The sequence below is a fragment of the Cheilinus undulatus genome, linkage group 13 (assembly GCF_018320785.1).
Source record: "Cheilinus undulatus linkage group 13, ASM1832078v1, whole genome shotgun sequence".
Lineage (NCBI taxonomy): Eukaryota > Metazoa > Chordata > Actinopteri > Labriformes > Labridae > Cheilinus > Cheilinus undulatus.
Window position 1 is genome coordinate 14638189 of NC_054877.1, and position 24869 is coordinate 14663057.

Consider the following 24869-nt stretch of genomic DNA (forward strand, 5'->3'; position numbering starts at 1 on the left):
TATAACACCCTTTTGATAAGCTAATACCTTTGCTACAACGCTTTCCGCGAACTAATGATACATTACAAATTAAAATATTAAAAAGTAAGATATTTTGTTTAAAGTAACTTTCAAACTAAATAAGTTTAGCAGAATATGTATATACTAATGTTATTTACATATAGGTATCAGACTTTTGCTGGGTATTTACGTATACAGTGATAGTTTTTTAAATAAAATGCTTTCCTCATGGTGTTGCAGAAGATACGTTAGTTTGAGCCTGAGTTTTTGCAGTGAATGATAATTTCATCATAATTTCTGTTCATGTCTTTAAAAATCTAGCAAGCTGTTTGGGCCAAATGTTGCTTTTTTCTCTCGCTCTAGCCCTCTTCTTTTACAGTACCCATCACCCTCCCTGTCAAATCAAACCTCTCTGAGTCTGCATTCATCCTGCTGCACACCTCCTCCTCCTTTTCTTACTTGCTTGGAAAAATAATGCCATCGACAGGCCAGGGAGGGCTCACCCAATGAAAAGGAGGGAGTGCCGCACCATGGGAGCTGATTGGCTGGCCTGGCCCTAAGCAGAGTAGGAGAGAGCCTGCAGCTCTGGGATTAGAGGTGGTTCTTATGCATGCTGAATTGTGTTTCTTCGGTGCAGGAGGCCTTGCTGTGCTCTCACCTTCCCCGGGAGGATCCAGACAGATCAGCAGTGACTCCAGATTAACCCATTTTCTCACTCACTCTCTGATGATATAGGCCTGTCTGCAGATCTGTCCATCCACAATGGTTGTTCCTGAATCTCAGGACAAAATGTACTACCCTCCTGATGACCTGAAGAGGGATGCCCATGTGCCAGATTTTAACTCCTATCTGGCCCTATACAGGAAATCTCTTGAGAATCCAGAAGGTAGGTCACATAGACCTTTATTTTTAGTGCAGTGCTTGCTGAGAGTCCTTAAATTGCATCTCCTTCTGAGTATGCCTGCACACACAGTATCTCTGTGTTTATCTACAGCCCATGACACTGACATAAATTATCACTTTGTTTCAGCTTTCTGGAAGGAGATTGCTGGCCAGTTCTTTTGGAAGAAGCCAGCAACAGGACCAATGATGCAACACAACTTCGATGTTACAAAGGGGAACATTTATGTCAAATGCATGGAAGGGGCCAAAACCAACATGTGCTATAATGTCCTGGACAGGCTTGTGAAGGAGAAGAAACTGGGAGACAAGGTTGCCTATTACTGGTAAGCAATATCATCCATCTGAGATGAATGATGGCATTGATGGTAAGAGCTGGCTGCAGTTATGTCAGGTATGCCAGTCAACAGCAACTGTTGTGTCCCCTGTGCTGACCTCAATGCACCAAGGCAAACCTTAGCCAGCAAAACACTGACAGTGTTTCAGAGTGAGTTTAGAGAATTTAAAAGGAATCAAAGAAAAAAAAAATACAATCCAGAATTATAGTAACTTTTAAAGGTCCCAAAAGCCACATAAAAAGTGTTTTTTGGCATCTTATTACACTTCTAAATGAATCTTTGCACATTTAACCAATTATAGAAGTTCAGTAAAACAAAAACTGTCCTAAAAACATCTGTTTTTATTTGCACTGCACACATTTCTTCTAATGTGTATCTGCCTAGACAAGCCCCTGTAAACATCTTATTTGGATGACAACTAAAAATATTGCCTCAGTTACTTGAAATAAGTAAAAATGGCTACCACTGAGCAAATGTACTTGTTAAATTTCTTAAAACTAGATGTGCTTTTTAGGCCTTATTTGTTGGTTTTAAATCTTGAAATAAGATGTTAACATGTCCCTGTCATGTGAGTGTGGCTGATATTAAGTTTGATGAGATACTTTTGACTAGAAGTAACACAAATATACTTGGTAAAGTTGGATTGCACTTTATAGATCAAATGTTTTCGAAGCCGTCCAGTTTCAGTTTATCATAAAATACTATTTAAACTCCACAAATTAACTGATATCAATCTCACATCCTGCAAAGTTACTTTAAAATTCTATCTTGCTTTTTACTTCATTTTATGACTCGTATTTGCTCTGTCAACTGAAAGTGCCTTAGCAAACACAGAAAGAGTGATGCCAGCTCAGCAGTAATACGGGTTCAATGGAACCAGGCTGGTGGAGACCAGCCATCACCCACACAAGTGTCTTAACACTGTTTGCACTACATCAAAGGACTTATGTAATACATCTGCTTGAGTGCTTGCTGTGCCAGATTCAGCACGCCATATGAGGAGGATCCAGCCTGTCAGCTGTGTTAGTACCATGTTTGTATGCGAGGTATCAGCGACCAGATGGTTTGTGTTGATCTATTAAACACTTGCTTTACCTTAGCTCACACCTTGTCCAAACAGCAAGTGGTAAACTTTATCAAGTGTCAGGACACTGAGAAACAGTCTCCAACTGGTGATTAAAGCCTTCAGTTTTTTTTCTGCCTTCGCCATCACTGAGGACACTGATTTTGTCCTGTATGTACGTTAAGTGCAGTTTCTGATCAAAAAACGAAATGTCAGCATAGTCAGATTAGTTGCTGCAAATCTGGACATAAAATGATGGAAACAAAGTCTTCTATTAATTGCCTTGTTTGATAACTGCCAAGTGGCAGCAGTTACAGACATATGAAAAATAATTTACAGAAATAATTTACAGAATTATCTCCCATTTTTGTTTCATCACCAGTCAAAGGCTCTTCATAGGAGCTTTAAAGTGAAATAGTTTGTTAACAAGCCATTGTAGTGGCCAAATAAGTGAGCCAGTTAAATTAAATGAATCAGCCCATAAAGTTACCTCTACAAAACAAGCCTAAACAAGCCAGACATTGAAATAAATGAAAATAAAATCAACATTTTTGTATAATTAAATGGGACATATTATGCAAAAATCACCTTTTCAGGCTTTCCTAAAGAATTGTGCCCCTGGCTTGTCCACAATCCCCACAATTACCAGAGAAATCCCACCCCCCCCCTTTCTCCACCTTTCAAAAAATGTGTGCTAAAACAAGTCGTTCTCAGATTTTCCCCTCGTGATGTCATGTGGGGTGTTAGCACAGCCCCAGGCTCGGTTGGCCCTCCTCGCTTGGAGGAAAGTTCCGCCCTCCTCTCCTGATCTTTGGGAGAGCCACATCCATTTCCTGAGAGGGGTATGGACAGGGGCAGAATCAGACATCTCAGTAACATTTAAAGCAACAGACACAGAAACAGCTCGCTCTGAGCAGGGCTGAAATAGAGGGGTTTTTAGACATGCAAAAATCAAATTCTGGAGTGTTTTATCAGCAACAGAATTCACAAGCATGTTTTGGGGACCTCTGAGCACAATGTAAACTTGTCTTAAAAGGGTAAAATATGTCCCCTTTAACATATTCTTCTGAAGATGTCCTTCAAAATGAATAGAACTTTTTAAGCTTTAACAGTGAGATCCTTCCCCATCACCTATACTGCAACCAGCCATAAGAATCAGTTAAGATATGTAAGCTACATATTTCTGGAGCCCTCTTGATGTCTATTACTGAGTTTGATGCTAATATGCTGTGTCGTGATTGGCCATGTGTTGAAAACAGATCTTCTGTGAAGGTTCTAAGAGGGGAAATTGCACTCTTAAAGAGCCTTATGTGGAAAATTGATGGCCAAAACTGCAACTTTAATCAAGATAACAACCATAAGTATGTGTTTACCACGCCAAATTACAGAAATACTAGTATTCTTCTTGCCTGATGAGCTGCTAGGTTAAAGGTTTTATCTAAACTTCAAGAAAAAAAGTAAAACTAAAGCATGCCATGTTTTTGCCCTCTCAAATTTTCTGAATTTAATAATCCTCTGGGGGCCAGATGGGAAGCCATAGGGGGCTGCCTCCAGTTGATGATCACTGGCCTAGGGGTTAAGTCGCACCCTATGTATGGAGGTTGCCCGCGGTTCAAGTCTGGCCTGTACCATTTCCAGCATGTCTCTCCTCCACTCTCTAATTCCTGTTTTTCGATTCTACCTATACTCTCCATCAATAAAGACATTAAAAGCCCCCAAAATATTTATCTAAAAAAGCCAATACCATTTTAAAGAGATGGGTTTTATATTTTGAAACAGGCAACAATTGTACTGAGGCAACAATGGACAAAAAACAGCACCTTTGTTTCTCTAATTTAGGTTAAAAATGAATTTGGCAGTCATTGCTTAAGAGTAAGATAGGCCATGTTTTAACTAACTTCATAGGACCCCTCCATAGGTCTGGGCCCTAGAGAGCTTTCCCCTTATTCCCTCCTTGTGGGCAACTTTGAATATATTTGATGTTACAGCTAGAGTAAAGTGAAATAAAAATATTACCAGCCAGAAGCAACCAAAGCAGCAAAATGTAAGCAGTCCAAAGATTGATCCCTGTGGAACTCCATAACAGATTTTTTTTCCTGAGTCATCTTTGTGGCACATAGGTATCTACTGTTCCAGGTATGTTAGAGTCAAAAAGTGGGAAAAGGCCTCTGAATCAACCAACAGAAGCCTGCTGTAATCCCTTAATGTAGCTGGTGAAACGCTGTGCTCAGTGTTTTCCAAAAATGTGATCGCCATAAACCACTGATCAGAGTTGTAGCTCTGTACTAATGGACAAGGAGATATTTAAATCTTAAATGACATTGTACATTTAGCTTCCGCAATAATGACAACTTTACACAATCTATGAAATAACACACACTAGAGACATCAACATCCACATTTTTAATAGAAAAAGCATCAGCTTAACAGTGAATAATGGGACTGACTTTTCTGTGAGACTGAGGATCTCATTTCTTTGTTCTGACAGCAGGTGTCCTGTGGCTGGAGTGTCAGCATTGAACAAACATTGTTTTCTAACAAAGAGGGATTTAAACCCTCTCTCTTTGAGTTTCTTTATTCTGCCTTCTCTGTCGGAACAGTCATGTCAGGTAGAAGAGAAATGGCCAGTGTGGTTTTGAATCATTAGGATAAGTCTTTAAGGTTACTTAGAAGAACTTTTTAAACTGTCAAGAGCAGCACTTCAAGTTCTAACGGGTTTGATACAAACAAATATAACTGAGAGGTGCAAACAGAAAAGATTTCTCAGTATTTGTTTGTCTTTGTGTCACTCCCTTAACCCTTTTAAATAAAAGCAGAAAGGAAAGACTGTTGAAAGTCTACAAAGGTGTGAGCATTGCCAAAGAAAATGAGTCCAAACAGTCGATGAAATGGCATAAAATGGACCAAATTCAAACTCAACAAAAAGTCATGGCAAATACACAAAACTACACACTGTTGGAGATGTATTTTTCTCATGAAGTAGTTGTGAATTGTGAAGATGTTTGAGATTAATGGAATAATGTGCTCACTCAGCTTTCTCAGTTGTTTTCTAGATCTTAAGAAGCAACGATAGGAAGGAGTGGCAGCTGTCAAAGAGCTTTTTTAGAAAGATCTGAGAGAATCCTATTACAACGGTCCGGCCTCCCAGAGATAAAGGCGTGGATTATGTTTTCTAAATCTTGTTTGTACGGATATTCTCTTATTCATGCTACATTAGAAGGTGGCTACAGGCTACTTTGCTGTTCTCCTGTCATATGAAACTAGAACTAGAACTACTATAACAACTACTTTAGTTGGAGCTGATGGTCATATGCCCCATGAGGTTTACAATCACCCAGTGATGGACTGGGATCAAAAAAATCCCCTGACATTTGTAACAGACTAGCCCCGTTTTTCAAAACCAGTTTTATCCAAGCTGTTAATATATATTTAAAAAAATTTTATCTTAAGATGTTGACATATCGTTATCAAAAAAAAAAAAAAAAATCGACAAACAGACGAAAAAAAGGGGCAAAAACTCTCTTAAGAATGATTTTTTTTTTTTTTTTTTTCAAAAAAATGATATTGATGAAGTAAAAATGTTTAAGACTGGACTTACTTTCGGTTTTAACCCTTTGAACCACACTGCTGAGACCTTCTGGAGTGTTATTTTAATTCTGTTATGTTGGGGTTGTTAGAATTGCATGATCTTTTCAGCAGTGAATTACATGACCAAGTTTATTCAAGATTTTGCATTTTTAATACAAGTACAATTACACTCCATACTGGTGCAGTTCAAAGGGTTTGAAATATAGTTAGGGCCAGTCACAAACATTTTTTTGCTTCATTAACATCCTTTTGAACCACCTCTAAAAAGTAAGAAAGGTATTATTTTTCACTTTTTTTTGTTTGTTCTTTTATGTTTTCCAGCTAAGGCTAAAGCTAAGATCACAAAGCTGCATATCTACCATATCTGTTTAGCTAAGTTAGCTTTAGTTACATTTGCTAAAGCTCACATTGCTAGAGCTAACTTAGCTATAGATAACAGAGCTATGTAGCGATGGGGCCATTTAAAATGTAGCTAATGTAGCTATATACCTGATGTTGCCAAAGCTAAGCTCACACAGCAGCTATGTAAGCTACATATCTACACTATCTTCGTAGCTATGTTAGCTTTAGCTATGTTTGCTAAAGCCCATGTAGCTAAAGCTAATTTAGCTACATTGGCTTATGTGGTACTGTTATGTAGGTAGTGTATCTATGTTAGCTTTAGTTAATGAAGCTAAAGCGAGCCACTGTTCATGTAACTACTTAACATTGTTGTTTGTTTTTTTCTTTTTTTTGTTTGTTTGTTCTGCTTGGCCCAAACAGCCCATAGTTGGGTGGCCCTTCTAGCGTTTGGCCTAAATCCAAATGGCGAGTCCAGACAGTGAAAGTACAGTAGTGGGCTAAGAGGAAGGGCTTGGGTGCTCTTTGTGGTCGTGTGATTGGTAGAAATCTTATTCCCTTATTGCTAAAGTTCATCAGTTCATCCTTGAGTCAGAGTAGACATTTGTGAGAAGTTTGAAGGAATTCCCTCAAAGTGTCAATGGTGTGATTTTTTTTGGTGACAGAAATATTTCAGATTTAGCTGCAGAAATCAAAAGATTAGCATAATATGGTTTTCTTTCGCTCAGTGGAATGACATTATACGTTTAGTAGAGTTCTTTGAGTTACTGTCCACATACATAAAAAGAGAATAGGTAATGCACTGTTGTCACAAACAGCTGACTTTGAATAATAATTTTCATTCAGACATAATCAATAGTGCCATTTGTATTAAAATTTTACAAAATATGCTTTCCTTTTATGGTGTATCAGGCTCATTAGCTTTCTACCACAGCATTAGCTTCTAAAAATATTAAAGTTTGACTTAAAGAGATCCATAGATTGAATCCTGTGGAGCTCCACTTTTGCTTTTATTCCTTCTGATACATAGCTAGAAATACTGTATATTTATCAGGTAACAGAAAAGTATCAGTCAAATAGCAGGAAAAGGCTTCTAAGTAAAGCCATAGATATGTCAGCAGAGGCCTGCTCTCATTCCTTCTTCTGGCTTGTGAAACATTGTGCTGAATGGTTTTCCAAATAACTGACCTGACAAACATCCATGCCTAATATAGACACATCCACCACAGGAACAGGTTATCTGCCCAGTGTGCTCACAAAGCTCAAATGATCATAACGGATTGCTGTTTCTATCTGAAAAGAATCATAAATGATCAAAACATGCAGGCAGAGCAGTATATTTGCATTATAGTGACAGATTTGTGTCGTGTTTCTCTTATTTTTTATCTTCTCAGGGAGGGGAACTCACCGGACCACCACATGGTCATCACGTACGGCCAGCTGCTGGGCCAGGTGTGCCGCTGTGCTAATGTCCTCAAAAAGATGGGTAAGAAAGTGGTGTTTAACATCAAAACAATTACCTAAATGTCATTTATCTTGTACATGGTGACAAAAAAGACATGACCTTAAGGAAAAACCTTTCACCAATGAAATTAGAACATGTAGCAGCAGAGCGTAGTTTGTGTTTAGCTCCTTGGCTCAGCACTTATTACCCCGGGAAGGATTTGAGGATGGATGAGACAGTATGTTAGAGCCTACAGGTAGATGCTGGGGTGTAGGTGAGTTTAAAAACCAGAGCACAGCTCTGAAACCTTGCAGCTCACATAGACAGCCAATTGGACAGACATTTGCTAGGTTATTGGATGATTATGCAGGTCAAGTGTTAAATCAGTGCAGCTCGACTCTGCCTGAACTAGTTTGCAAAGTGTACAAAAAGTACACAAAATATATACACAGTATAAAGATGCATTTTTGTAATGGATAAATGAACATCTTGTCTCAGTCTTTGAAGTGGTCAAAGGACATTATGTAAAAATCTCAACAAGGCAAAACATCTCTGTGTCCTCTTAGGGGCTTGAAATAGAATTATAATATGGTTTAAATCCAATCCATCATGACACAAGTTATGCATGCAGCATTAGCACGCCACATCTCCCCAGATTTAGCTCTATGCATCATGTCTGATGTTGGTGTTACATATCATACATACAGTACTGCATGGTCTGGTACCAACCATCTGGACCTCATCCTAAAGCTACAGTGCCATGGTTACTTCATGATTTGCTTTTGTCATTCAAATCCTGTTTTTTTTTTTTTTCTTTGCTTAAGGTGTAAAAAAGGGGGACAGGGTGTCCATTTACCTTCCCATGATCCCAGAGCTGGTTGTCACCATGTTGGCCTGTGCAAGGATAGGAGCTGTTCACTCCATTGTGGTAGGTAGAATGATGGAGCTGGGGCATTTGCCTGTTTTGGTGAAGCAAATAAGTTTTGTTTTTCTAAATAAGGATGAAAAACTGACTGACAGCACACTGCAGAAAGAGACTTTGCTAGCATTTCCACAACATATATTCTCCGTGACTGTTGCATAAAATTTACTTGCACATGTTCAAGGACAAAATCAGTAAAGAGGTAAGACAAACTGCTTTGTCCACTAGGGGCACCAAAAACCCCCCTTAAAGTTCCTAAGACAGTCTGGCTGCAGCCCGTTCATTTCTGACAACCACTTTCACAACAGTTCATCTGAGATGCCATATATCTCAGAGCAGAAATACACACTTAAACATTGTCAGGTAAATCATATTCAACTTCTGTTTAGGGTAAGTGTTAATGTAACGGTCTACTTACAGGGAAAAGCTTATCCCCATAAAGACATGCTAACACAGCCAGCGTAGCTTAAATAGCTCCGCTAGCTGAGTAAGCTATGTAGATATCTCTAATCCCAACATCCTTAAAAATGTTCTTAAGAAAGGTATTATTTATCATTGTTGTTTGTTTTGCCTTTGTTTTCCAGTTAAAGCTAAAGCTAAGATCACAAAGCTGCGTATCTACCATATCTGTTTAACTAAGTTAGCTTTAGTTACATTTGCTAAAGCTCACATTGCTAGAGCTAACTTAGCTATAGATAACAGAGCTACATAGCTATGGGGCCATGTAAAATGTAGCTAATGTAGCTATATACTTAATGTAGCTAAAGCTAAGCACACAAAGTAGCTATGTAAGCCACATAGGTGCACTATCTATGTAGCTATGTTAGCTTTAGCTATGTTTGCTAAAGCCCATGAAGCTAAGGCTAAGGCTTAGATGAACAGTTTGGGAGAGTCACTGTCAGGGATGTACTGAATTTCACCTTATTTGGATCCCAAATAAGCAAACAAGCAAACATTTTAAAGGACTATACATCCAATATTTGCAATTTAAAAGTTTCAAGCTGTGTGGAGGAAATGTTCCTTATTATTTACCTTGGTTCAGATGAAGTAATTTTTGCACAAAGTTAACACTTACATTTTCAGAATTCACTGTTTTGACCTCATTTCCAGGAGAAAACATCAGCTTGTGATATCCCAGACTGCTTTGCTCCTGTCGTTATCAGCTGTGTGAACACAGCGCTGGCAGCACCTGCACTAAAAATATGGGTCAGATGTTTGCTGGCACTATTTTGGCTTTTCAACCTTGCACATCAGTGCAAAGGTTAGCACTCACTGGACTGTTAAAAATATCCCCAGTCTGCCCTAGGGTTGGTTTGTTTTACAACTTGCAGTGGATGGTTTTTGGCAGACAGTGTGTCAGTGTGTGCGACCTTGTCAGTGCTCTGTCATTCTTGTAAATCTTCCAAGTCTGATGTTTTTTATTCTCATGAACAAACCCTGGAAGCAGAAGCCTTCTTAGGATAACGCCAGCATCTAAGATTTGCATGTGCCTGCTGAAACGTATCATAAAGTAACTTGGCATGGAAAAAAAATCATGGATAGAGCCAGACAGGACAGGCAATGTCAGTCAGGCAGTGGCATTTTGCTAAGTCATGAGCCATCAGTGACCTGATTCATAATGTGGCCATCAACACTGAAACTTAACACTGTGTGAACTATTAACCTTGGCCAGAACACAAGTGTCTGCTGGAGGAAACAGCAAATGACAGTCATGTAAGAGATTCATTAGAAATGTCTGAGTCATTATCTGAGGTTGAACAAGGTGACTCTTCCCTTTGTGGTAATGAGAGTCAGCACGGTCTGTTTGCACTTCAAAGTATGCCTTTTAACATTTGCTGCCACTCTAGCCACAAGAGACAATTAAGGAGGAATGGTTTATTCCAAAAGTTAGAGTCACAGCAGCAGAATGAAGAAAGAGTTTAGAGAGCTTACAACAACTACAGCATCATCTGCTTGTAAAATGCAAGCCAAGCAGCAACTTCATGCAAATGCAGAAGTGCAAAAACTTTAGTTTCATGAGTATGGAAGTTCAGGTCTTTCTGTGTTCAGTTTGCAGGTTTCTCCTCTGAGTCTCTGTGTGAGAGGATCATGGATGCACAGAGCTGCATCCTGGTGACAGCAGGTAGGTCTGCCAGCCAACACAGCAGCACCTGCATGTGATGCATTCAAGCATAAGGGGCTGAGTTGATTGTTTTTACATTATTCTAATAGTCGCAGATCATATAGTTTAACATTTGTCTCTGTCTACCTGTCCATCTATCCTTTTTGACATACAGATGGCGTTTATAGAGGAGAGAAGCTGATCAACCTGAAACAGATTGCAGACGAGGCTCTGGAGAAGTGCAGAGAAAAGTAAGTCCTGCTTCTTAGGCCAACAGTTCCTCTGTTCTCGGCAAACCACCCTTATTTACTCTAGCTGATGGTAATGGGACTCTACCCTTGGCATATGAGTCACTAAACACATAGACACAGCAGAGGCCTATATCACCTGTTATCAAGATGAGAGGAAACACACCGCTTGGTTTCCACGTTATGAGGTTGCCTGGAAACATGTGAGGTGCTAAGATTTATCAGGGAAGCTCGAGCTGTTCTTTCTCTCTCTCCTGGCAACATAAGCCCAGAAGGGATGTGAGGTGGGAAACAATGCATGCTGGGAATGGTCATCTGGCAGTTGCGAAGAGTGAAGGGTGCAAATGTTTTCAGAGCTGCCATTTCATTATAAAAACAGAGTCATTACAAAACCTCACGTGCCAAAACAAAATAGAAAATTTGGACTTAACTGCACAAGATGATGAGAAGTGACATGCTGCACAGCTTTGCCCAACTCTGGTACTTGCTTCTCGTTTCAAGTTGAGGATTCTGTTTAATAAAAAAATGCACTCTGTAAAGTGCATTAAATGAAAATGGCTTTGCTGGTTAACAATCTGAGAAGATGCTATGTGAGAAGCTCACAGCACTCACCTTTTAAATGTCTACAGAGGCCACAGTAGTACAAGGATAGCAAGGTAACCGAACATGCAACCCACAGCTAAATACTCATGGTCTGTTACAAGTAAGCAGCACAAAACATGAAAAACATACAGCAACAGAATGACAGATTCGAGTAGCAGTTCATCTGTAATCGTATAGCTCTGCATCATCTTCTCTTGTGCTATATGGTGATGGACTATCAGATTGTATTGTAATCAGTGACATAGTATCATTTGCTTTGTCCCATAAGTCCAGTCCTCTTTTGCTACTGTATCCTGTCATACTATTGTATTTTGTCATATCGTATTGTACCGTATCATTGTATTTTATCATATCCTGTCGTACCATATTGTATTATATTATATTATTTTGTGCCGTACCACATCATATCATATCATATCATATCATATCATATCATATCATGTACGTGCTGTGCTATACCATTACATATCCTACCATTACGTATGGTATCATATTGAATCGTATCATCGTATTATGTCATATCACATCATTGTGTCATATTGTGTTGTATCATATCATCGTATCTTATCATCGTATCATATCAGATCATTGTATCATATCGTATCATATCATCGTACCGTGCTGGATCGTATTGTATCGTATTGTATTGTTTCATTGTATCGCATCATATCGCATTGTATCGTATCTAGCAGTCTTTGAAGTAACACCCAGCATCTCTGTGTCTGACATTCTTTCCAGACATTTCAGAGAGAAAATGTACAAACTGTACCTTTAAAATCCCCGATTCTTGTTTTTCAGGAGTCAGTTAGCAAGAAAGTCTTTACTTTATCATATTATGCATTTTCATTGGCGTTCTCCACATTGCACTTTAACTTCTTCTGTCTCTGGTGTTTCAAGATGGATCCATCCTCTTTCGCTCTTCCTAATGTTTATTTCTTTGTTCCACTTTGAACATGCAGTCTTTCCTTTTTGGCTAAGGATGAAGAACAGGGTGCAGCACATTCTTTGTTGAAAAATAAATCAATTAATGCACTGATCTGAGGAAAAAGATGAAAATGAAAAAATAAAGAAATGTGTGCTTGTAAGTTGAATTTTTTTTCAGGTGTGAAAACTGTCACATGGCATTTTTGCTGTGATTCACACCTTTTTTTAAATTCTCACAGAGCATCATCCAGTGTCACTAAATGCCTCGTTGTAAAGCACCAAGCACTGAGGACGAGAAGCGGAGCTGCATGCAACAAACTACAGGTATGTTCTCATTTTTAGTTACTTTCATGGTTGGAAATGATTTTTTTAAAATCTAAAAGGTCTGTAAAGGTAATAAAAAGGATCATCTTAAGTTTCATTTATTTACTTTATTTACTTTGGAATAAAATGTGTCTTAAACTTGATATTCAACAATTTTGATATTGGCACATTTTTCCATGTGAACATGTCATGGTTGTTGGTGCCAGACTGGCAGGCCTTTGACAAACTGCTGATATAATAGAATTTTACACACAACATCCTCAAGGGTTTACAGTAAATGGTCAGAAAAAGAGAAAATATCCAGTGAGCAGTGGCTCTCTGGGCCAAAATGCCTCACTGATAGCAGAGGAGAATGACCAGACTCGTTTGAGCTGATACAAGGCAACAATAGCTCAAACAACCGCTCATTACAACTGAGCTCACCAAAACTGGACAACAGAAGACTGAGAAAACTTTCTTGGCCTTATGACTCTAACTATCTGCTGCAACATTCAAACGTTGGGGTCAAGGTTTGACATAAACAATGTGAAAGTGCTGCCAAAGGACCGACAACTATGTCAAAGTAATTTAAATTTTCTTTCCAATAATAGAAAGAAATCGTTTACTTGCATGCATGTTTTTTACTACTGATACCACACACTACCATTGCTGTTGGTCAACACAGCTTCAGCAGATGGCTGTTCAACATGAATCTAGTTCTACTTAAGGATTCTGTCTGGTTAAAGGAAGTTTTTCCTTGCCATCATAACTTAATCTTAAAAATATAGTAGAGATAATTAAATCCCTGATTCTGACCTCACAGATTAACAGCTCTGATGGTTTCATAAGGGCAACCAGCAGAGGGGAAAATTTCTGCTAAAATATTTAAAGGAAAAAGCACAAGACCTGGTTGTTTGGTGAGAATCAGGAGGAACTTGTTCAGTGACATAATCCTCAGACATATAATGCACAATGAATTAGTGCCATACAAATAAAGTACTCTGGATTCAGATTCTACAGTTGTAATGCTGTACACATTAACTAATTCAGAGAAAATTCACGTACACCTGAACATTGCTATTTTGAAATAAAGTGATAATAAAAATGTGTTTCTTATTATTTGTATACATACAACAATATAAGAGACTTCAAGGGGCCCATGCAAAGGCTACGCATGGTTGAATTCCAGGTGCAGACTTAGTAATGTCAAATATCGAGGGCTTAGCCCTAACTTAAAGAGGACGTATTTTGCAAAATCACTTTTTCAGGCTTTTCTAATAAAATTATGTGCCTTCCTGTCTGTTAGTTTTGGAAGTAGGTAATGCAGTAATGTAGCAAATTACTTTTTTCAGTAACTTTTTTCAGATGTCATGTGGGGAGTTAGCTCCACCCCCAGGTTCGGTTGCCCCTCCCCACTTGGAAGAAAGTCCCGCCCTCCTCCCCTGATCCTCCTCTCAGCTGCCAGCTGAGAGCCACATCCATTTCCTGAGAGGTGGCGGAGTCAGGGGCGTGGCCGGCAGCTCAGTAACATTTAAAGCCACAGACACAAAAACAGCTCGTTCTGAGAAGAGCTGAAACAGAGGGGTTTTTAGACATGCAATCTAATAATGGAGTGTTTTTTTTTAGCAACAAACTTCACAGGCATGTTCTGGGGACCACTGAGACCAATATAAACTTGTCTTAAAAACGTAAAATATGCCCCCTTTAAGAGGTGACTGCCTCCCCAGTAAGCTTATCGGGCAGTTAAAAACGCTGTTTGCAAAAAATATTAAATACTATGGGCACAGATGGCCTAGTGGTTTGGTTATGCCCCTTGCCTTTAGACGGCCTGGGTTGAAGTCCAGTCTGCAGTTCCATCCAGTCTCCTATCCCTGTTTCCAACTCTATCCACTATCCTCCTTTTTTAATAAAGGCATTAAAAAGTCCACAAATATATCTTTAAAAATATTAAATACAGAATAATTAAAGAATATTAAAAACAAACTCAGATGTCATATCCTTACAAATCTATACATTATGTGGGCAAAATGATGTGGTTCCGTCATCATTCTAAAATCATAATACAGCATGCTGCAGATCAATACTTCTTACTTTTGCCTCCTTAAAAGAGACAGTAATTGGTGCATTCTGTGCTTTGTAACAGGTAGGGTAGAAATTAATGAGTTAAAGTTTTCAAATAGAAGCATTCATTAAAAAAAGAATATGTAAAAAATGTGGGCTTTCAAAAAGAGATTGATTAATCTGTATGTGTTATGTCAAAGTGATGCACCAATCCTGTTGATGAGTTAAGAGCCTTGAGGCTGTCTGGCTGACTGGCTGGATGGATCAGGCCACTCTAAGAGGAAAGAAAGGGCTAAAAATTGTGTTTCTAGTCCGACAAAATTCATCTAAATGTGTTAAATATCAGGTCAAGATTTGCATAATGGTGTCATCTTTCGCCCAAGGTTAAAACAAAAGAGAAATCGACACCAAAAACATCCTCTCAGAATCTGCCTCTGAGATGCATGGTGAATTACAGTAGGTTTCACATGGACTCAGTGTGTTACTTCCTGTGCTTTTGGCACACAATACAACCGTCTGTAATGAGTGGTTTTATGTGTTCCATCAGTTTCCTGCTGTTCTGCTGCTTTCAGACCCCCTGGGACTGCGAGTGCGATTTGTGGTGGGACGAGGCGATGAGAGACTCTGCTGAAGAGTGTGAGCCTGAGTGGCTGGATGCTGAGGACCCCCTGTTTATCCTCTATACCAGCGGTTCCACAGGCAAACCTAAGGTAAGGCACAGGTGGATTCAGATGGTGGTTTTATTGTAGAAACTTGAAGTGAGTGAGGAAATTTGCAGGGGGAGTGATGCTCATTACATGCTTGTAAATACTCAATTAGAGCACATCTTTGAAACAGATAAAACCCTCTATTTTCTACTCGGATGAGCCTGTAATGGGGTTAACCCTGCTGGCTTTACATAATGTGTTTTCTCTGCTTTGAAATATTGAGGATTGATGGCTCATTAGTGCTAAAAGGCTTAAACCTGGAAGGCTTAAACAACAAGCTTCACGTGGTTGTATTTTGTGTACATTATGTTTGATATTTACACAAAACAAAAGCATAAAATGTAAAGAAATCACATCTGTGTCTTATATACAGTGCTTAACAAATTTATTAGACCACCTGTCTCAGAGACCATCCAGCATCATGAAGTGCTTTAATGAGGACTCTTTCATTTTCAGTGAGCTCTCCACGTTTTACCATTTTGAACAGGAATGAGGAATTTCAAACTGAATTCACCTTTTTATACCCAAATTTGAGCTGGCTCACTGGGCTTCTCTGAGAAGTCAGAAATTAATCAAGCATAACATTCAACCACTAAAACTCATTTTTCTGTTTAGGAATGCAAGTAAATAACTATTATTTAACATATTAATCAAGAAATAATAATGTGCTTTACTTTTTTTTCAGTTTTTTTGTAAAAAAATTATTTGGGTTTTCCAATTTTTACCAATGCTGTTAATTTAGGGCAGCTGTGGCATAAACCTTACTTTGGGTGGTGGTCTAATAAATTTGTTAAGCACTGTATGCCCATGCACATGCACACAAACCTGCATACACTTAAGCATTTCCCTTATTTTTGCTTTCTGCCGCCTTTGTGCCGGCCAATTATCCCTCCATTCATGTTCCCATCCTTGTGTACGGTACAGGGTGTTCTCCACACTGTTGCTGGGTATCTGCTCTACACATCTCTGACCTTCAAGTACGTTTTCGATCATCACCATGACGACGTGTACTGGTGCACGGCAGACATCGGCTGGATCACGGGCCACTCCTACGTCACTTACGGCCCTCTTGCAAATGGTGCAACAAGCGTCCTGGTGAGACATTTCTGAAGTCATTCAAAACCATCACAGTGCTTTTAGTGGACTCATTGTACATACAAGGGGCTCTCTAGTGTGCCATTCTTCTTAGATATGTGTTTTTCTTCAGTTTGAAGGCATTCCGGTCCACCCTCATGTTGGACGCTTCTGGGAAGTCATCGAAAAATACAAAGTGACCAAGTTCTACACAGCTCCTACTGCAATCCGCCTGCTGATGAAGTATGGACGGGAGCCTCTTCAGAAGTAAGACTGTGTCATGAAACCAAAATGTTACAGCAGTTCAGAAAAATCCAGATTTTCAGGAGCTGCAGCAGAAGTTTGACTTTGTTAAAATAAGCTAGAGATGTGGTGAGCTTTCACACCTTTTAATTTTTGAAAGAACTCCTCCACTCTGCTCTCACTTCTTATGTTTCAGACTCCTCGGTGATGAGCTGATGAAACCAAGCTGTATAAATAATGACTTTATCATTACTGTGTGAACACATTTCATTCATTTTTAAAATTCACAAAAACATCCTTTTCACCCTGTATAGGGCCCTCATTTAAATACTTGTAAATTAAAAATTGAAACCCTAGAATATTATTGGTAGAAACACCAAGACTTTTTTCACTTTTGTCAGACATATATGGTGTATTTGAACGTTTTCAGACCCTCTTCATGTTTCTCAATTTTGTAATGTTAAAGCCTGATGGTACAGTCAGGAAAAATCCTTTTTATTTTCACTAATGTAAAGTACCCCATAATGACAATGTGAAAACATAATTCTTGATAATTTTGCAAAGTTATTGCAAAAACAAAAAACTGAAATATCCCTTTACTTAGTACTTAGTTAAAGCAGCTTTGGCATCAATTACAGCCTCAACTCTTTTTCTTCTTTGCAAATCCCCTCAAGCTCAGTCTGGTTGGATGGGGACTGTTGGTGGGCAGACATTTTCAGGCCTCTCCAGGAAAAATAGATAGGTTTCAAGTCAGGGCTCTGGCCGGGCCACTCTAGGACATTCACAGAGTCGTCCCTTAGCCACTCCTGTGTTGTCTTTGCTGTGTGCTTAGGGTCATTGTCATGTTGAAATGTGAACTATCAGCCCAGTCTGAGGTCCTTAGCGCTGCGGAACAGATTTTCATTTAGGCTATCTCTGTACTTTGCTCCATTCAGCTTTCCCTCAAAGCTGACCAGCCTCCCGGTCCCTGCTGCTAAAAAACACCCCCACAGCATGATGCTGCCACCACCATGCTGCACTGATAGGATGGTATTGTGCAGATGACAGTCTGAGAGCAAACACGAAGCAGGCTTTCATGTGTTTTGAACTGGGGACAGGCTTCCCTCTAGCCATTCTGCCATAAAGCCCAGATCAGTGGAGTGATGGTTGTCCTTCTGGAGCTTTGTTCGATCTCCACACAGGATCTCTGGAGCTCAGTCAGTGTGACCATGGGGGTTCCTGTTCCGTGCCTTGCAACAATCCTGTCTATGAGCTCTGCAGGCAGCTCCTTTGACCTGATGGCTTGGTTTTTGCTCTGATATGAATTGTCAGCTGTGAGGCCTTATATAAAAGGGGTGTACCTTTCCAAATCATGTCCAATCATTTTAATTTACCACAGGCTTTCCAATCAAAGTGTGTAAATATCACAGCAAAGATCAAGAAAATGGGAGGAACTGGAGCTAAATTTCACGTTTTTGCAATGGGTCTAAATACTTAAGTCAAAGTGATATTTCTTTTTTTTTTTTCATAAAATTACAAAACTTTCTAAAATTCTGTTTTCTCTTTGTCATTGGAGGTACTGAGTGCAGATCATTGAAGATAAAAGTGGATTAAAACAATAGCAGCATTGGGCTGCTACATAACAAAATTGAAAAAAGTACACTGTGTATTTTTTTCATAATTATGATGAAAATCAAGATCAACAAAGTGACCATATGGTTCCTTGCCTGTTTATGGTTACAAAAAATCAAAAAAGTGTTCGTATAGTATTAATAGATTTTTTTTTTAATGTAAAAGGTTATTAAACCTAGTAACAGAGGGAAAAATCAGACATGTAGGAAGAGAGGAGGACTTTAACTCTCAACATATGAAAGAAGTTGTGTTTATAAACCACAGAACTAATTATTTTAGAGCTGAAGATCCATTCTTTTCTATCTACCCTGTAAAATCCTGAACATCAGTTACCAGCACCACATTATGACACTGTTTAATCCCTGCATGAAATCTTCTTATGTGTATTTACCAGGTACGACCTCTCCAGCTTGAGGATTCTGGGTACTGTAGGTGAGCCCATAAACCCGGAGGCGTGGCAGTGGTACCACGAAGCTGTCGGTCAGGGCAGGTGTCCCATCGTCGACACTTTCTGGCAGACAGAGACTGTGAGTTCCTACAGTACCATTCATCTGCAGTTATTATGTCCTCCATAAACTCCTACTTAGCTCTTATTAAAGTTATTTTTTACTGTGCCTGCTTTAAAGATAAGTTATTACAGATGGAAGTGGACGCATCTACCAGGCACAAACTGTGCTGGAAGAACATGTGTTTAGTCTTTCTTGTGTCTGCTTTTTCTGTTGTACATAATTACAAAAATTAGACTCTAGCCTGTAAGGTGTCTCTCCTTCCTCTCTTTCCATATTTGTCTAGTTACTGTCAGTGACAGTTGCAGTAAAACATCCAGGTGACTTTTATTTCTTCACAGGGAGGCCACGTCTTGACTCCTCTGCCAGCTGCCACACCTCTAAAACCCGGCTCTGCTGTAAGTGACGACATCTCTTTCAACATGTGTTCTTATATGCAAATCCAAATTATAAGTATATATAAAGCATGCATCTATCTCCTCCTGCAAGTTTTATTACTTTTATAAACTTATGAATTTAAGAAATCAGGTTTATCAGTCAAACTAAGGTATGAGATGTAACCTTCTTTTCATATTCTGTATCTTTTTGTGCAGATTATAATCCAGGTTGTGGTCTGACAGAAAAAGTGCGGCCTGTTTAATAAAAGAAAACAGTTATCTGACATGAAATCCACTTCTCATATTGCAGACCTTTCCTTTCTTCGGGGTGGAGCCCACAATCCTCAACGAACACGGAGAGGAGCTGGAGGGAGAGGCCGAGGGTTATCTTGTAAGTTTGTTTTGATTTTATAACAACATAATCAGTTCCAAAGTAGAAATGTATGCAGCGGTTCACCCCTAACATCAGCAGATACACAGTTGCAGGCTGGAGAGAAATGGTATGATTCACACTATGTGGACAAAAGTATTTGCCCGCTTGACCATTACACCAACAGGGACTGTAAGGACATTTTATTCAAATACATGTACTTCAGTATGGGGTTGGACCCTCTTTTGCAGCTTTAACAGCCTCCAGTCTTCTAGGAAGGCTTTTTACAACATTTTTTTGTGGGAATTTGTGTGCATTCATTCAGTGTGGGATTTTAGAGGTCAGGAACTGATGTTGGACCAGAAGGCCTGGCTCACAATCTCCATTCCACTTCGTCCCAAAGGTGCTTGATGGTGTTGAGGGCAGGGCTGTGGGCCAGAAAAGTTCTTCCACACTGAACTCATCAAACCATGTCTCTATAGTCCTTGCTTTATATATTCTTTGTTGCCACAAAGCTGGAAGTATAGCATTGTCTAAAATGTCTTCGTGTGCTGAAGCACTAAGATTGCCCTTTACTAGGGATAAGGGTCCTAGCCCAAACCCTAAACAGCCTCATATCTCTCCTCCATCAGACTTCACAGTTGGCACAATGCAGTCAGGCAGGCATCCACCAAACCCAGACTTGCACATAAAGTTTCCACTGCTCCACAGTCCAGTGTCAGTATGCTTTACACCACTCCATCCAGCGCTTGGCATTGGACTTGGTGGTGTAAAGCTTGCATGTAGCAGCTCAGCCATGGAAATTCATTCCATGAAGCTCCTGCCACACAGTTTTTGTGCTTATATCAATGCCAGTGGAAGTTCAGATCTCTTCAGCTATGGAATCAACAGAGCGCTGGTGACTTTTAAGCACCATGCACCTTAGCAGTTGTTGACACTGCTCTGTGATTTTATGTGGCTGAGTTGCTGTTGTTCCTAAACTCACCACTTTTTAATGATATCACTTACAGTTGATGGTGGAATATCCAGCAAGGATGAAATTTCATGAAGCATCTTATTAAAAAGGTGGCATCCAGCACAGTGCCATACTTGAAGTCACTGAGCTCTTAGAACAACCCAGTCATTAAAATATATGACATTCAGTCTTGTATGTGAGCGCACATACTCATAGCCACAGTCACTGCCACAGTTTGGCCAGCCAGCTCAACAGAGTCTGGCTATGCCACCGAGAAGTGTTATGGGTAATAGATACTGTAGATGGGATTACTGATTGGATGCAAATGTGTATGAATGGGATGTGTTAATAGTAACAGACACTCTACATAGCCACCTCTGCCTATACAGTGTGTGAATGTTAAGGAAATGGGTGTGAATGCACTTTGACTTGCCTAAAACAGGCTCAAGATAATTAATTTCTTTCTGTGTTGTGTTATTTTTGTAAAGCCTTTTCTAGAACATTGCATTTTCAGCTTTTTCAGTTTGTTTCAATCCAAAATTTCAGTCAAGTCAGATTTATTCTTGTGGCCAAAAATCATACAAGTGCTTTACAGTGTCTGCAACTTTTTGAATTCCAAAAGCATAACAGATTCATGGTAACTAACTGATAGTACTAGTGAATGTAAAACATATATTTTTTAATATCTGTATTTCCTCCATTTCATTTCAGGTCTTCAGGAGGCCCTGGCCTGGAATTATGAGAACTGTGTACAAAAACCATGAACGCTTCGAGAACACCTACTTCAAGAAATTCCCTGGCTTCTATGTGACTGGTGATGGTAAGCTGCAAAAATATATTGCCATATTACGCCCATGGGTACAATAGCAATTACGGACTAATAAAAGTCACTCTACTGCCCCACAGATTGTTTGTTACTCTGCATTAAGCCGGAGTCTAGATGCAAAACATGCACAGCTTGGTTTATCATGCACTAGAAGATGCTGTAAAAACTCTTTTTGGGGTGATGTAACATGTTTCCTCCTTCAGGCTGCAGGCGAGACAAAGACGGATATTACTGGATCACAGGGAGAATAGACGACATGCTGAATGTGTCAGGTATCGTGCTGTTAGATATGACTGAATGATAACACTGCTGTTCCTCAAAACCAGCAAAAAACAACTTACAGCAGCTTACACATATATTGACTGCAATCTTTTCCTCTTTAATGCATCTATTTTTATGGTGTTTATGTTGCATACTTTTTAAAATAATTTTTGGGGTGTCCTCTTGTGTCTCACAGGCCATCTGATGAGCACAGCAGAGGTAGAGTCAGCTCTGACGGAGCACCCAGCCGTGGCGGAGGCTGCGGTGGTGAGTCGGCCACACAAGGTGAAGGGCGAGTGTCTGTACTGCTTCGTCACCCTCAAAGACAGCCGGGAGTTTAACCACATGATGGTGGAGGAGCTCAAGAGACTGGGTGAGGCTTATGCACAGACGGATTAATACACTCAATTATAATGAAAATTCTGGGGGTTTTGTATGATTTTGTTAAAGTTTTTTGTCTGATCATTTCATCTTTGATTGTAGCTATTGATGTTACTGAATAATAAGGTTTACTATTCTGTAAAAAGGTTTATACAATACTTTACATTACGATACATTACTTTATGTCGCGTAACGATATGATAGAATGGGATACAATTTATTATGATAACATACAATAAAATAAAATTTAACACATTTTAGGATAAATTAAATCAAATCATGACACCCTTTACCTGTGATTGACTGGCGACCAGTCCAGAGTGTACCCCGCCTCTCACCCATTGACTATTGGGATAGCCCTCCCCCTTATAAAATATGTTACAAAACTGCATGTATATGATACAAAAATATGCAATGCAATATGAATTAATACAGCAAGCTATGATACTTTGTTATGTTACTTTATGTTTATGTTATGTTATGCTATATTATGAGACGTTAGATTACGATACGATAAGATACTAATGTATATGATACTAAGATATATAATACAAGATGAATTACAGCAAGCTATGATAGGATACTGTAAAGTGAGTTAAGATTAGAATATGGAATGACCCCTGACAGATTCAGCATAACATATGACAAAGACACACAAAAATAAAATGATAAAGGATTTGATATCTTAGCATATTTTACACTAATACAGTGCTATGAGGATTCCATTCCACACAGAATGATAAGATAGGAAACATTTTGATACAGTGTGATGAAAAACAAATCTATTGATTGGAGGAGAGAAAAGGATAGTTGATCAGTAAATTGCATTTCAGCTGAATGCAGTTTTTTGTATCTACAGCACTTATGTTAAGTTGTATTTTTCTTTCTGTACAACACAAGACTTGATTATCTTTAATTCGCTTTGGTGGCTTTCATCGCTGAGGTAAACTTCACTGTATTTAGAATTTTCTGCACAGATAAAGTGGATTGGACTGAATAGCTTACTGGGGATTTTGGAATGCCGACTAAACATTCGACAAGAGTTATCTTTTCATTCTATCTAAGCTTTGCTCTACACAACATTCATTCATTTTCTCTGTTCTTCCATCAGTGAGAGAGAAAATTGGCCCCATTGCCACCCCAGACTTCATTCAAAATGCTCCAGCACTTCCAAAAACTCGCTCAGGTAACAAACAACCTGACAGCTCTTTGAAAAGCTGGCCTTGAAAACCAAAAACTACACAACCTCCTCCTCCTGTTCTCTCCTCTTCAGTCAGTAACCTTTGCCTTTTATCCCTCTGACTCTTATCTACTTTCAGGGAAAATCATGAGACGAATCCTCCGGCAGATCGCTCGAAACGAGAAGGACCTGGGTGACCTTTCAACACTTGCTGACCCCAAGGTGGTGGAGGTGCTTTTTAGTCAGAGATGTGAAGCTGCAGCCTGAAAGGATGCCTCCTCCTCCTCTATACAGTATCTCTCTTGTGCTATGCATCGGTACTGATGAAGACAATCACAAACTGCTGGCTCAGCTCCGGATTGGGGTTTTTGAGCTCTCTTTGGGACTAAAAAGAGACAGGAATCGAAAATTAACAAGACATTGACATGATTTAAAAATAGTGTTTTATTTTATCAGTGGTGCTTTTATGTAAATATGCAGTTTTTGGGCTGTTTTCCTTTAAATTTGGGCTGAAATGTTAAACTACACAAAGATTTACTATGTTTTATATTTTCTTAAAAGTCTTTTAGCTCTCTTAGCTCATTTTTTGGTAAAAGGGAATGGATCTTTTGGAGGAAAAATCAGCATTGCAAAGCTTATTCTTGTCTGACAATTGATGTTTTCAATTTCAAATAGATTTAGATGTCTAGGGAATAAAGTGTGAAACTGGTGTGTTTATTTTGTTACATTTGCAGAAAAACAAAGGAAAAAAGGACAGCATATTTAAAGATACAAGATAATTTGGAGTAAAAAAATACTGCATGTCATTGCAATTATAAAACTAAAGAAAAGCACACTTAAATGTAAGACATCAGTAATACTGAAACTAAAACAACAGATTTAAATCAACAGTGGTACGGAGGTGTTGGAAAATGCTCTTTTGTCCTTTCACAGTGAAAAGCAGAAGCTGTACGTCGCCCTCATGTGGCAGGAATTGTTCCTTACACTTGATATCTGACGTTTCACTGTAAAAGCCCCTTTCCCCTCTGCCAGGGCTTTCTGCCTTTTGTCTTTTAATGATGCACAGATTCAAAATGAAGCACACAAACATGGCTTTGATGATGAAGAGCAGCAGCAGAAAGCAGTGATCAGGGTGGGACACAGAGGGACTGAGAGATGCAGAGAAAAGAGGGACGTTTTTCATTCCTTCCTTTGAAATGACAAGAATCAGTCCTCATTAAAAAAGACAGAAAAAGGAGCAATGCTGAATTTTTAAGAGCTTATTTTACAGCAGGTTATAATGAAATGATGTCACTGTTACTGTAGGGCCATGTACTCTGTTTACTTCCTTTGTCATTTCCTTCACACTGCTCCATGTCACATGCGTGCAGGTTAGTGTACGTGGGGAGAACAAGGAGAGAAGAAGCCCTGAATGCAGCAGTGGGTAATATAACATCATTACCCCCAGCAGTAGAGGAGTGGTTACCATGACAACCTCTTCATTCTTCTCTCCTCCCCACATCTTTAGTGCCCCCCCCAACCCCCCAACCTTCTCCCCTTTTCTT

General features: G+C 39.2%; 1 protein-coding gene across 1 annotated transcript; it reads left to right on the forward strand.

Annotated features, from left to right (window-relative positions):
- Positions 1-253: 253 nt before the first annotated feature.
- On the forward strand, positions 254-23953 carry acss2l (acyl-CoA synthetase short chain family member 2 like). The gene is made up of 18 exons (XM_041803786.1): positions 254-886; positions 1031-1226; positions 7623-7714; positions 8497-8600; positions 10644-10716; positions 10871-10946; positions 12710-12794; positions 15407-15544; positions 16466-16636; positions 16749-16882; positions 18864-18996; positions 19317-19373; positions 19663-19743; positions 21389-21497; positions 21707-21775; positions 21961-22137; positions 23257-23331; positions 23465-23953. The coding sequence occupies exons 1-18, from the start codon at positions 763-765 to the stop codon at positions 23590-23592; spliced, it is 2022 nt and encodes a 673-aa protein (XP_041659720.1). The 5' UTR covers positions 254-762; the 3' UTR covers positions 23593-23953.
- The last annotated feature ends 916 nt before the right edge of the window (positions 23954-24869 follow it).